Consider the following 15,278-nt stretch of genomic DNA (forward strand, 5'->3'; position numbering starts at 1 on the left):
GTCCGTTTGTATTCATGGAAACAAAAACCAAACGAAGTGACTTGACTGCCAAATCTGTTGCGAATGATGTCTCATTCTCCGTCCAGATGGAAACGGAGGTTTCTCTGTGCGGTATCCATGGTGAACCGGTTAGTAAAAGTCCGTAGTGCCGGATTCTTCAAGGTTCTGCTAAACGCCCCTTCGATTGGAGAAGAGTCTTTCATTTCATTGATATGCAAAGAACCCTAACTCTAGAGGCTCATAACTTTAGGATTTGGCACTCTTACATCCGATGTCTAAGTTCGAACTCCCCCTATTACTTTGCATCACTCTTACACTCGATGCCCGAGTTCCGTTCTTGTTCTCCAATATCGCTTGTATATAAAAAAAAAACATAAACTCTAAAATACCGTCACCACATAACGAGGTTAAAAATAGGGGAATTACACAATGAACTCTAGTTTTTCAATCTGATTTCTTAAGAAACAAGGAACTCTAGTTTTTCAATCTGATTTCTTCATGTTCAAACAGTGATCTGCTGCTTCTCCAAACAACTCTCTGACCTCTTGCAATTCTCTCTCTGCCACCATCAAAAACCACTCAGGCAAACAAATTAAACATCAAATTAAACTGTATTTTGTAGAGTAATATGCACGAATAAAACCCGCTATAAACTTTTAATCAAAAATAAAATTAATGAGATACTGAACAAACAATAAGCCGAATATAACCCATAATTCGGTACCAAATTACTGTATCTTCAATGTCTTCGTCTTATATTTTTTATTAAAATCTTGTAACCGGTTCTATATTAGCGTATATTTCTCTGGTATTATTGGTCAAATGTGACTGGTTAAGTTAACTGAACACACCGACTGACCTGCAGCTTCCAGTTGCTTCTCAAGTTGTTGGCCGACGGCGTCGTTCTCGGCCTGAAGCTGAGCAATCCTCCTCAGCTGAGCTTCCTCGCCTCCCTCCGACAACGGCAGCGCCGCCACCAATGCATCAAACTGCACAAGTGTAATCCCGGAATTAAAATTAATTGATAAAAAAAACAAATTAGATGCCACGTCAACGAACTCAAAAGCCACCTGCTTTGCTGCTTTCACTAGATCAGCACTCATCAGCTTGGGTTGCTTCGCGAACTCCGTATCACTTTCCGGAGTCGGATTCGGGTTTGGAGTCGGATTCGGGTTGGGATTCGGATTCGGATTGGGGGTCGGTGCGGATCCGGCTTCCGGGTAATTCGGGGAGATTCGGACCGGAGGCGCATCCCGTTGTAGCGTTCCGATGGTGGTGAAAGCAATTGTCGCGATCGTGTTCACCTTTTCTTGCAACTGGCTGATTGCGTCCATCACTCTAGTGTTTGTCCCCAAAACGTAGGAAGCAGCAGCACTTGAAGGAGAATATCCACTAGCACGACGTCGTACTGGGTTCGTTCCCCTTTTGTCCAATTTCGATAGGCATTGGTAGGCTTCCTACATGCATTACATTGGTACAACTAATTATCTTTAATCACTTTAAAAAGTATGGTTTGGAAGTGATTTTAAAATAATTGAAAATATATTTTGTGAAAATATATTTGGTGTTTCTTCTAAAGAACGCTTAAAGTACTTTCGGAATTTAAAATCAATCTCACCAAATTCGCTTTTATTCATTTTAAAAATATTTTCAAACGAACCTTTAATTACACATCTATCCTACTAAATGTGACTACGTGTATTACATTTAATAAAAAAAAATTAGTGTGCCCGCAATACATTCAATTCAATCAATAAATGATGAAATAAAATTGTTCAATGATGTGTCCTTCACACATGTACATAATATAATATTAAAATATGATACAAATATGTAGTAAGCCTAATTGTTTAATTTCGCCATTCTTTTAATGAAATTAGCACTAGAGAGGCATGGGCAGAGAATAAGCAACTTTTGCAAATCAAAAAGATTTTCTTATATTCTTTGGTAATAAAAAAACTGAAAGTGAGTATGGTCATACAAGCAATTGCTGGCAAAAACATCTTATTTCGGTCATATGTGCTTATTCGTAAAGTACTTCCAAGTCCTGGATTTTGAAATTACAAAATCATAATTTGGCTAGAACTAAAATGCGCCAACAACATTTGGCCTTTGTAATTTTATTTCAAAAGAAAGACATACACTTACAACACCAGCGTAATTAATCACGTATTGTTACGTTAAAAAGTTGAATGACATTTTAAAAGATAAAGTTTTTTAAATTATTTGTAAATAGAGGGATACTTAAACGAAACAACTTTTCTGCATATGGCAAGACACATTCAAGCGCTTTAACCCGCCAGCAGGTGGCAATCTATGAAGCTACTCATGCAAAATGACATTAATGCCCATATGCAACTATAGCATCACGGGCGAGCGCATCAACGACAAACCCAAAAACGAAACCGACTGAAGAACAAAGGAACAGTGAAGACTCTGAGAGAGAGAGAGAGAGAGAGATGACGATGGGAACGACGACGCAGGCGTACGGCGAGTCGCGGTACTGGGACAACCGCTACGCCAACGAATCAGAATCGTTCGATTGGTACCAAAAGTACCAATCTTTGGCTCCGCTGATCAATCTCTACGTCCCTCGCCATCCCAACCAACACAACCGCATCCTTGTCGTCGGCTGCGGAAACTCAGGTACGTACTCTGCTTTCTCCCTGCAACCGCACTCACCCGATCAGATGATTCAGATCTCCCATTTGATTCACACTCAAAACTCAAAAGGAATTGGTTTCCAAAACGCAGCGTTCAGCGAGGGGATGGCCGATGATGGGTACGAGGATGTGGTTAGTATTGACATTTCATCTGTGGTCATCCAAACTATGCAGAGCAAGTACTCGAATCGTCCACACCTCAAATGTATGTTTTTTTTTTATATATTTTAAATTTGATATTTTTATGAGTTATTTATTTGTATTTTGGTTAATTAGCTCTTAATTTTGTTTATTAACAATTAATTAGATTTGCAAATGGATGTTCGAGATATGAGTGCTTTCGAAACTGCTTCCTTTGATGCTGTTGTTGACAAGGGTACTTCATTTTTATTCTCGTCGTAATTATTAAATTATATTCTCCCGCACAACTAATCTAAACTGCGGAATGCACTTCATATTGTGAATTTTTATTTTTCAGGAACTCTAGATTCTCTTTTGGTAAGCGCTGATAACCCTTGTGCTATGTTCTTGTGCTTGTTTTTATGTCGTTTCGATATTTATGTTTCTTTTGTTGTGCGATTTTTCATGCTTAGTGTGGAATTAATTCGCGGCAAAATGCTACCGAGATGCTTGAGGAAGTTTGGAGGTATAAACCTGTTTTAATAAGTAAATGTAGTTGTCCTAAACTTTTGGTTTTGTTTATCTTCTTGATTTTGTTCACCCACCATATATTGAAGCGGTTAATAACAACCTATAGGGTCCTCAAGGATAAAGGAGTCTACTTTCTGGTAATGTTGCTCATTCTTTTATTCTCCGCCTACGATTTCAATATACCCTCCCTTCCCCCGCCCAGCCGCCCTCTTTTTTCGTATTCTTGTTTTGCATTCTGTGTTTCCATAACTTGTCTCAAACATGCTGCATGTGGCATGCTGCTGTAGGTAACATACGGTGCCCCATTGTATCGTTTGCGCTTGTTGAGAGAGTCATGCTCGTGGATGATAAAACTCCATGTGATAGGTTGGTTAACTCGTATTTTTCTTGGCATTTGATCTTTTTTGTTATATATATGTGTTGATATCTGTCCGTGCCATCACCATGGATGCAGAGAAACTTTCCTGTGAAGATAAACCAGAACCTCCAATATGGGATCTGACAAATCCTGTTCCGCTGCATGGTGATGGAAGCTCAGCGGAGGAATTGCTAGGAAACAACCCTGATGTTCATTATATTTACATTTGTACGAAGGTTGGTAGAATCAAATTTCCTATCTTGGCAATTTAGTGCATGTTTATCAGATATAGGAGTGAGGTGTGTAAGTTGACTACAATTTGATTATATTTATTTCCTTTCTTTTGGTCAGGATAATTCTTTAAAGCCAGGCGTTAAGCGTGAACCCTCGGTCGATTGAGGAAGATAAGTATCTTCAACCTCGTACGGTTCATCATTCCCCGTACCTGTATTGTTGCATGTGTTGAAACTTCAAACTGATAATTATACCTACTACTATGTGCTAGTTTCATTTCTTACTTGAGATGACTTTTCGTACTTACTAGTCGGTTAACAAAAGAGAGGAAAAAGCCGGCTCAGTAGTAAACGGAATGCCCAAAATTTAGCCGAGGTTTCCAGGACAGAGCTAGGACGGCCCTAGCTAATCTATAACTGCTACAACTTGCAGTCGTAGCTTGTGATAAGAGCATTTTCAGGGGCTTGTATTTTTGCTTGTTCTTTTCTTCACTAGCAGTTGAATTTTCAGTTGCCAAATCTTCTTGTGGAATTGAGAGTGACTTGTGGTTTGTTTTTTGCTGTAGAGCAACTCCAGCCGACCAAAATAGGCACGGCCGAAGCCTAAAAAAATAGGTTGGCACCGTGTAAAACCCTCCACCCCTAAAAATAGGTCAACCCGAAGTCCAAGCCAGCTTGTAGGTCGGCCCAAAATGGACTGAGTGAGGAATCGGCCTATCCAACTTCATGCTAGCGTCAACATGATGTCAACGAATGCTAGATATTTTTTTTATGTCAAGCGCATGGGAAACACGCGCGCGTTCCTGATAGCAACCAGACGGTAAGCCCCGTCAATGCAGGCGCACTAAAGGGGTGCGGGACATGATCATGTTGCGCGTCTTAGGCCGTTGGATTTTGAATGGTAAAAAAAATTTTGAATTTCGAACCCAACGGCTAGTGACGTGGCAACATCTAGGCCGTTCGATTCCTATATCAACAGTCCAAGATTTTCAGCCAAAAAACTTAAATAAAAAAAAAGAAGAGAAAATGTCAAAATTCTTACCGTTGGCCACGTGTCCAATTCTGGGTTGTTGGATTTAAATCTTTTTCAAATCTAGTGATCCAGATTATAACTTAATAACAATTATCAAAAAATTATTAAAATGATTAAAAAATCCAGAAAAAATAAAACAAAAATTTATTATTTTTTTTCTATAAATACTTAACCATTATCTTCCACCTTACACCATATTTCAATATTTTCAACACTTTGAACCAAAGCTTTCATGTACTTTTGTGTGCAAAAAATGGCTACTTGACCGGTCATTGAAGATGTTACGTTGTGTGAATGTTGGGTTCAAATTACTCATGACCCGCATACGGGTAATGAGATGTAGTTGCAAGAATTTTGGAGTTGAATTACTACAGCGTTTTGCGAGAGGCTTGGAGAAGACGCAAGAAGTAGTCAAGGTCTTCAAGATCGTTGGAAAAAACTCAACAACTCGCTTATTAGTTGGAAAAACACCATCTCTAAAGCTTCCTCTAATCTGAGTAGTGGCAAAAGTTTAGCGGATCATGTGACAATATTTTTATTTATTTGTATTCCACCCATATTAATTTTTTTAATTTATTTATTTGTATTACACCCGCATTTTATAATAATGTCTTATCCCACATTTTATACATTTCAAGCACAAGCATGGTTCAATGCGAACAACAAAAACAAATCATTCACCAGATAAGAATGTCGGAATGTTGTCAAAGATTGTCCCAGATACAAACTTGTGCCAACCGGTCCAGAAGTTGTCATGCACGACATCCCTTTACACAGTTCGTTAGAAGCAAACCCAGACCAACAGGAATGCGACATATTTGAAAAGCAGGAAAGGCCGCCAGAAGCAGTGCCGGAGCCGACTCGTCGGTCCCTAAGTCTTCAAGGTAAAAAGGCGGTAAAGAAAAAAAGGAGTTCTTCCAATAATGACTACACAAAATATATGGATGAACTTGCTTGCCAAGGTGAACTGACCATGGCGCGGGACGCGGCTAAAGATAAGGCAAAAGCTACGACTATGCAAGCAATCTTAACAGTTACTAAGAGATGTGATGCGGCTAATGTGAGACAAAGAGAACTACTTAATCGAGAAATTGAGATGCTTAGAGAAGAAAGGATGGCTCAAGCATATCGTGACACTATGAACAAGCCTCTAGTAGAAATGTCTCCGAAATCTAAATATTTTTGGACATCGGAAAAAAGAGGATGTGGTACGAATGAGGCGTACAAGAAACGAGGGAACAAATGGAGGGGGTTCTAGCTACACAGATCCTAGCTCTTCAGACTTTATATAATATCTAATTATTTTTTGTACTTTATGTAATTTCATATTTAGTTTTAGTACTTTATGTAATTTCTTATTTATTTCTAGTACTTTAGGTAATTTCTTATTTATTTCTAGTACTTTATGTAATTTCATATTTATTTTTAGTACATTATTTGCACACCAAATAAAATTACATAAACATACCAAATAAAATTGCATAAACACACCAGATAAAATTATATAAACACATTAAATAAAACTTAAAAAAACATACCAAATAAACTAAGAACTTTATTTTTCGACCACAAGCTCATTTTAAGTTTCTTCACCTTGTTTCAATCTCCACAAGTGCTCAATCAAGTCACTTTGACGGCTTAAGTGCATGTACGGTTGTTGCATTGAAGTGTACTATTCAATGATCAATTAATTGTAATGTCCATCCCTTTCCAATGGCCCGTGTTGCACGGGATCTTCGGTGTGGTCATGAGCCCAATATATAAGTGTGCTGGAATTGTTCATCGTGTCTAGCTCGTATTCATCGATGGCATCGTAATCATACTCATCTTTCCACAATCATGTTATAGAGAATGATATACGTCATCATGATGGATCGAAGAGCCTTGACATCAAATAATCTGGTAGCAGCCCTGACAGTCTCCTGACGAGCTTGTAAGATACCAAAACGCTCCACATCCTTCCTACACCCCTCTTGACATTTTGCGAAATGTTTTTCTTTTTCACTTTGTGGATGTGGCACTATTGACAAACGATGTCCACCCTGGGTAAATGTCGTCTGCCATGAAGTATGCTCATTCGTATTTATGTCCATTGACCCAATATGTGACTTTCGGTGCTTGTCCTTGTAGCATCTCGTCGAACATTGGAGATTGAACAAGGACATTGAGGTCATTTTAAGCTCCTGGAACACCAATAAAAGCATGTCAAACTCATATATCAAATGATGTCACTGTTTCCAAAATGATACTTTTGGTTTTTTTTTTTTTTTGTTGCCATAAGCTCATTGCCACGCACTTGGACAATTTTTCTAGGTCTAGTGCATACAGTCGATGCTTCCAATCATACCAGAAAAGTATCACATCTCACCATTCTTCAAAAGCTTTCGCAAGTGCATTATCGTGGGTTTTCGAAGGTACCCATTGTTGTATAGGGCTTCGATTGCGGAGCAAAACCTCATTAGGGACTCTAGAACAGTTAATTTTTCGATCCTCACTATCTTATCCACTTGATCTGTAGATACTCCATATGTAAGCAGCCGCAAGGCAACATTAATTTTTTGCTCAGGAAGAAGACCTAGAATATGAAAAGTATCATTTTTTTGCACAAAGTATGGATCATGGTTGCAAATAACAATCATGATTTTGTTGAACAAACTTTGTTGCATTCTAAAATGACGTCTAAAAATATGATCAGGTAATAAACTGTTATAAAATAATCTTCCAAAATATCATTACCTCATCTTTCCCTCTTTCTATCCAAGTTTGCAGCATGTCTGGGTTTGGAGATCTGACCCACAGCTTGCATGACACGACGGGAATATGAGGTTCTCTGCCTTCTATGTTCATCATCCTCTTCCTCTTCCATTACGAATGACACGTGTCATTATCTGAAAGTACTATTTTTATGGATAGATTTCCAATAAGATTTTGAACCAATCCCGACGCGTCACGTGTCACTATCTAATTATAATCCTTTAGAATAGATTTCGATAAGATTTTCAACCAATCACGTAGTGCCACATGACATTATCCATAACCTCTTCCTTTTTTTTTTTGTCCGTATATACCCTACATCCATCTTAATTCATACACTAAACTCAAACTAGCTAAGAATCCTTCTTCATCTTTTTTAAATATTGAGTTCTTACAATGTCTTCTTAAAAAAGATTGTATGAAATCGATGAGCAACATAAAAAATTGTTAGCAGAACAGGAAGAATTATTCAATCTCAAGGATGGTGGAGATGAGGCATTCGTAATAGAAGAAGAAGAGGATGAGGATGATGAACATAGAAGGCAGAGAGCATCACATTCCCGTCGTGTCATGCAAGTTGTGGGTCAGATCTCCAAGCCCATATGTGCCGCAAACTTGGATGGAAAGACGGAAAGACAAGGTAATGATATCTTGGAAGATTATTTTATATCTAACAATTTATTCTTTGATCATATTTCTAGACGCCATTTTAGAATGCAATGAAGTTTGTTCAACAAAATCATGATTGCTATTTGCAACTATGATCCATATTTTGTGCAGAAAAAAAATTGTTTTTCATGTTCTAGGTCTTCTTCCTGAGCAAAAAATTAATGATGCCTTGCATATGGAGCATCTACAGATCAAGTGGATGAGATAGCGAGGATGGGAAAATCAACTGTTCTAGAGTCCCTAATGAGGTTTTGCTCTGCAATTGAAGCCCTCTATAACAATGAGTACCTCCAGAAACTCACGACAATGGACTTGCGAAGGCTTTTGAAGAAGGGTATGATGCGAGACTTTCGTGGCATGATTAGAAGTATCGACTGTATGCACTGGACTTGGAAAAAATGTCCAAGTGCATGGCAATGAGCTTTTGACGACAAAAAATGAGCCAAAAGTATCATTTTGGAAGTGGTGGCATCATTTGATACATGGATTTTTGGTGTTCCAAGAGCTCAAAATGACATCAATGTCTTTGCCCAATCTCCAGTGTTTGACGAGGACTCCAGTGTTTGACGAGGTGCTGCAAGGAAAATCATAGAAAGTCACATATTGGGTCAATGGACATAAATACGAAGGTACATATTACCTAGCAGAGGACATTTACCCAAGGTGGACATCGTTTGTCAAAACAGTGCTATATCCACAAAGTGAAAAGGAAAAACACTTTGCAAAATGTCAATAGGGGTGTAAAAAGGATGTAGAGTGTTGTTTTGGTATTCTGCAAGCTTGTTGGGCGATTGTCAGGGTTACTGCCAGATTGTTTGATGTCGAGGCTCTTTGATCCATCATGATGACATATATCATTCTCCACAACATGATTGTGGAAGATGAGTATGATGTCATCGATGAATACGAGTCGGACACGATGAACAATTCCAAGACACATATAAAGGGATGGACGTTACAATCAATTGATCATTGAACAATACACTTCAATGCAATGACCATACATGTACTTAAGCCGTCAAAGTGACTTGATTGAGCACTTGTGGGGATTGAAACAAGATGAAGAAACTTAAAAGGAGCTTGTGGTTGAAGAATAAAATTCTTAGTTTATTTAGTGTGTTTTTTTTTAAGTTTTATTTGGTGCGTTTATGTAATTTTATTTGGTGCGTTTATGTAATTTTATTTTGGTACGTTTATGTAATTTTATTTGATGTGTTTATTAAAGTACTAAAAATAATGAAATTACATAAAGTACTACAAATAAATAAGAAATTACATAAAGTATTACAAATAAATAAGAAATTACATAAAGTACTAAAAATAAATACGAAATTACATAAAGTATAAAAATAAATTAGAAATTATATAAAGTATGAGGAGCTAGGATATGTGGTGCTAGGATCTTCGTTGCTAGAACCCCATCCACTTGATCCCTCGTTTCTTGCACCCCTCCTTCGCACCATGTCTTCTTTTTTTCGATGTCCAAAAATATTTAGAATTCGAAGACATTCCTACTAGAGGTTTGTTCATAGTGTCACGATATGCTTGAGTCATCCTTTCTTCTCTAAGCATCTCCATTTCTCGATTAAGTAGTTCTTTTTGTCTCTCATTAGCCGCATCACGTCTCTTAATAGCTGCTAAGATTGCTTGCATAGTCGCAGCTTTTGCCTCATCTCTAGCTGCGTCCTGCACCATGGTCACCTCCACGATCTCTCTCTCGGCACTATGCACTGTCACTGTGCACATAGCTCTCCAATGAGGTAAGTTGAGTTTTGCTCTAAATGCTACTAGATCGAGTCTTGGTTGAAGTGTTTGGGTAGTGTTGGAAACTTATTGGTAGGGTTTGAACGCAGGAACACCCCAGAAACGTTCTCCCCATATTTTCCAGCGAGAAACCATAGGTTGTAGGCCATTTTCCAGCAAATCCCGACCTCGACACAACCTCATCTTGGTATAACTCAGATTTCTACTATTTTATCTTCAATTTGGCTTCAGAATGATGAATTTTGGTTGAGCTTCGACCCCTAATCGAAATCAAGGGAATTTTTTGGTCAAATTCCGGCTTTCTCTGTCATTAGGCCCAGCAACCCACCAGTGGAGTTGGGCCAGCCCAACCCTTTTAGTTTAAACCATAAACCCTTTGTCACTTAGGCCCTTGGGCCATTTAGAACCTGGCCCTTAGGCCCGTTAACCCCAAAACCCAATTCCTTTGAAACCCTAACCCAAAACCCGACCACGCCATCACGGTTTTGTTTATGGGAACTCAGGCGAGCAGAACTTCCCATTAGGTCACCCATCTTGGGAATGCTCTCGCTTGAACTCGCTTAACTTCGGAGTTCCAATGAAACCCAAAGCTAGTGAGTTCATAAAAGGCCTCGTATTAGGAAGAGGTGGGCATGTACATATAAGGCACATCACTCTATCTCTGTTGGTCGATGTGGGATGTTACACTCCAGCCCATTGAACCGGTCCAACCCGGTTAACCCGACTCAAACCCGTTCACCCAATCTGACCCGTTGACTTTAGTCAACGCTGACGGTTGATTTCAATCAACATTGACCGTTCACTTTTTCGGGTTTCAGTCAGGATCCCTCATAGGTTAATTTCGACGTCTGTTTTCCCAAATTCAATCGTTTGATTAGAGTTTTATTAATTGGACCCTTAATGTGCTTAGGTGCAATTATTAGAGGTGATTCTGTCATTCTTATTTCATATGGCTCTTCGATGACAGAGTATCTGTGAGTGGACCTCTTCTAAAATGCATGTTTTAATAGTAGAAATGCATACATGAAAATCATGATTTAATAGTTACGTTTTACGAAACGTTTTAGGAGTAAATTAAATTTACACTTTATGATTATCATGCTTACCGCGAATATTTTGGAATACCATATTTTACCGAACTTATGTTCTTTGTAGTATATATGATGGATGACTATATACTATTTATGAACATGTTTTTACACACTTCTTTATAGTATATATGATGGATGACTATATGTTATGAATATGTTTTTGAGATATATGTACCTATGTTTGGAAAGATATTCAATGTTTTGTGCTCCTCTAGTGGTCATTGTTCTTCCTACGAGCGAGAGACATAGTTGTTGGCTTCGGGCCGGGAGAAATAATCTCTGGCTTCGGGCCAAGAGACATAGTTATTGGCTTCATGCTGGGAGAAATAATCTCTAGCTTCAGGCCGAGAGATATAGTCGTTGGCTGCAGGTCGAGAGATATAATTATTGAACACCACAGATGGTTAAGATACCACTAGTTAGTACACTATATACGATATATGTTTTATGAAGGTTTTATGGCATGCTTGGGTTTTCGGAAACCCATTACATATTATGTTATGAGTTTTCTTTAAACTTTTGGGGTTAGTATGTTGATAACTGTTTATATGCATGTTTCACATATGCTCGGCATATGCATTCATTAAATGGCTTTCGTCATCCTCGAGTGTCGGCCAGCACGTGGTCATCCCAATGTCCCTCGGACATCGGGATCGGGGCGTGTCACTACAAGCTAGCTTGAATTTTGGGCTGGCTTATTTTTAGGGGTAGAGGGGTTTTACACGGTGCCAGCCTATTTTTTTAGGCTTTGGCCCAACCTATTTTGCTCGGCTGGAGTTGCTTTAAATGGACTTTGTGTCAGTGCATTTTTTTAGGGGTGAAATTGCTCTTAGAGGGTAACAAGTTAACATGTGAAGAAATTGAAATTCACAAGGAATGAGAGAATCTTAGTTATCACGGATTGTATGTACCCTTGTCTGTTTACAAGGTTTATTGTATCACAAGAAAAATACCCTTGTCCAAAGTACTAAATCTGTTTTTAATACTACATTTTATAGGACTTTCAATATTTGGGGATTGATTTTTATCATGAGAAGAGAAAGGATTCGAAGTTGGCATCGATTGAAACAAGAAGTGCAGCTAGATTAAGGGTTTGTTTTAAAATGTTTTTAAAATAACTGAAAGCGTTTTATATGAAAATGTTTTGAAATCAACTCATGGTAAAAATCCAAGTGGATCTTGGAAAAAATATTTAAGTGCTCCATGGCTGCAAGAAACACGTGCTTTTTTGGAACTCAAAATCAGTTTTACGAAAGCCGCTTTTAATTATTTTAAAAGCACTTCCAAATGAGCCGCTTTTAATCATTTTTAAAGCACTTCCAAATTAATCGTAAGATATAGTTGATAATTTTTGGTTCAATCCAAATTTAATGAGTTAGAATTTTCTTTTCCAAAAGTTAGAATTAATCATTTATCATAACATGACACACTCATCTAACACACACTAAATGAAGAAACTACTTTCTTTTAGGTATTTTTTCCCATCTCTTTTCATCTAATCTAATGAATCTTCATGGAACTATAACATTTTTCTTTTTATATTTTGATACAATTAATGGTAGATATGATTTTTTTTTTTTTTTGGTCAATAGTAGATATGAGTAAGAAACGACACAAACTCAATCTTCATACCATCTTTTCCTTTTTTTCTCTCAATCCAAAGATTGCTATTATAAAAAGCACACAAGAAGAAAAAAGCAAAATAGTCCATTTCGATTCTACTTTTTGACGGTGTGAAAATGACAAGGGAATGAAAAATTCACCATCTCTTCATATGTTGTTGTGGTTAGATAAAACACTTCCTATGTCCTCGAATTCGTAGAGTAGACTCCAATTTGCCTCACAAATTTGAGAGTGATGTGATTACTTAGCATATTAACATCACATGATAGTGACACACCCCAACTCGGAATGTCCACGAGGACTTTGTGTAATCAATCCACTCTAGTACTACGATCACGTGAAGGCTGGTGCAGAAGCATGGTCACGTACGAATTGGAATTGCCTAATGCAATTTGTACGATAAGACTAGCACTTGACTTGGATCCAAGGCGAGCGAACGATGTGGATGTGAACATACACGTGAAGGACTGACCCTAGCTCTGGGCGGAGTACTAACACCGGGGTGCAGCAGGATGAGCATGTACAAATATGTATGAATGTCATGACAGTAATATCTCAACCATATAACAACATTTATCACATTTAACATCACCATAATGATACTTGGCAATATAAGCGTAAAATGAAGTAAATATGCATTTATGGAAACTATAACTATGTATAGATATAAAAACAAACTACCCACTCACTGATACGCAGTTGAAACGAAGCCTTCGAGCCTTGCTTGACCCCGTACGTCCTCGGTATACATTTCCCCTATATGTGAAATAACTATTTTAAATTAATTAATAACACCTATACGAAAACTATACTTGTTTTACAGCGAGGGGTTACTATGTTCGAAAATAAAGGTTTTCTTACAAACGTTGTTTTGCTGACTCACTCAACTTTGTTTTTCGCTCCTCTAGGTTTAGTAGATGTGCTTAGGTGTAAACAAGGATTCTGACAAATCTCAGGAGATGGTTATCTTCAGTGATATAACCCTCATCCTATTTACTATATTGTCTTATTCTCTGACATCACGTGTGAAATGAGTTTAATCCCGCTCACCCGCGCACTCTTTGATTAGACACTTTTAGGTTTAAATTAATTCACATCATTTTTTCACTACACTGCTCGATTCGGAATCCAAGTGGACATTCCAGGTCAGGGTGTGTCAATAATTTAATAGTACCCACCGAAGAAATTTCTTAATTTAATTTGTTCAAATAAACAGTGTGACTTCAATGTTACATAGCACTCAGTGGTACGAATGTTTTAGCCATCACAACTATTAAATCTTATATTTTTAATCTCGGAGATTTATTTTTTGTACCAGTGCTAGACACTATTGAAGAGCAATTACAAATAAACTTCAAAACAAAATTTGTTCAAATTAAAATTGCAAAAAGGCTTTTTAGCCAAAATAGTTCATGAAATTGTCATAATTTCTCATTTTGGTTTATGAGATTGTCCAGTCAATTATTTTGGTCCCTTTGTGAGAAAAAAAAAACTTAATTAAATTGAAGAAATTACCAGTTTAAGAGGAGATGATGATATGATAAAAATACTCTCAATCTCCATTAGATTTCTTACGGCATGACAAAAATGATTGACGGGAAACAATCTTCGAAGCCACTTCTATCAATTTTAAATTACTGGAACCAAGTGAGAAAATATGTCAATTTTATAGACCATTTTGACTAAAAAATCTCTCCAAAATTAATAGTGAAATGAAAGTACACGAGAACGATACTTGGATACATTTTTTGGTGAGCAGAGACGGAAAAGGATCCTCGTTGGATTCTTTTCCTGGGGATCCTGTAATCATGCTCATACATCGTGCGGTCAGTTTTCGTTAGGTACTATTTATATTTAATTTTAAATTTAAAATGATTTCTGACCGTACGATATACGATGAACGGATATGATTTCGAAATTCTCTGGATCTCCAAAATAAGAATCCGACGAGGATCCTTTTCCAAGAGAGGGGGGGTCGATACGTGGATACATTCTTTATGTTTGACCGATGACCAAAAATAAAAAATGAATGCTGTGACATCAGTTTGGAAAGTAAATAGGACGCGACACTACCAAGACCAACTGAACATAAAGGTATCGTTTAGTATGCAGACGGGACGTATCGGAGAGGGAGCAAAGATGCCCTCGGATGGAAACAAGGAGGAAGAAGAAGGAGACGGAGAGGTTATAATTTTGTGTTCCATGGATGTGGAACGAGTCGTTCCAAGGGAGTGAAGTGGAACGAAAATTCATCCAAAATTCGTCCCGTGGAACAGCGCGTTCCACCAATTTTAGGCGCGCCAAACATGGGATGAAACGCCTCGTCTCACTCTGTTCCGTCCCGTCCCACGTACCAAACGGTACCAAATTGAATGAGAACCATAAATGACACGTCGGATTAGTATAAACGCAAAAGCCATTCCACATCAACTTCCAATC

The 15,278-nt window shown here is 37.9% G+C and overlaps 2 protein-coding genes and 1 long non-coding RNA gene across 3 annotated transcripts; 2 read left to right on the top strand and 1 right to left on the bottom strand.

The window, feature by feature from the left end:
• Nucleotides 1–386: 386 nt before the first annotated feature.
• Nucleotides 387–1,473, bottom strand: LOC139192848 (mediator of RNA polymerase II transcription subunit 21-like). The gene is made up of 3 exons (XM_070815669.1): nt 1,071–1,473; nt 860–989; nt 387–559 (listed from the first exon to the last, which is right to left on the bottom strand). Exons 1-3 carry the CDS (start codon nt 1,332–1,334, stop codon nt 483–485), a joined length of 471 nt encoding a protein of 156 aa, XP_070671770.1. The 5' UTR covers nt 1,335–1,473; the 3' UTR covers nt 387–482.
• A 796-nt stretch (nt 1,474–2,269) lies between these two features.
• On the top strand, nt 2,270–4,424 carry LOC139192849 (uncharacterized). Its single transcript, XM_070815676.1, has 9 exons — nt 2,270–2,646; nt 2,755–2,868; nt 2,971–3,039; nt 3,142–3,161; nt 3,257–3,309; nt 3,421–3,451; nt 3,602–3,680; nt 3,769–3,908; nt 4,024–4,424. The coding sequence occupies exons 1-9, from the start codon at nt 2,460–2,462 to the stop codon at nt 4,069–4,071; spliced, it is 741 nt and encodes a 246-aa protein (XP_070671777.1). The 5' UTR covers nt 2,270–2,459; the 3' UTR covers nt 4,072–4,424.
• A 3,765-nt stretch (nt 4,425–8,189) lies between these two features.
• LOC139192850 (uncharacterized) lies at nt 8,190–9,606 on the top strand. The gene is made up of 2 exons (XR_011577329.1): nt 8,190–8,332; nt 8,552–9,606. It is a non-coding gene; the product is annotated as an uncharacterized lncRNA (long non-coding RNA).
• Nucleotides 9,607–15,278: the final 5,672 nt, after the last annotated feature.

Source organism: Malus domestica, chromosome 16 (assembly GCF_042453785.1).
Source record: "Malus domestica chromosome 16, GDT2T_hap1".
NCBI lineage: Eukaryota > Viridiplantae > Streptophyta > Magnoliopsida > Rosales > Rosaceae > Malus > Malus domestica.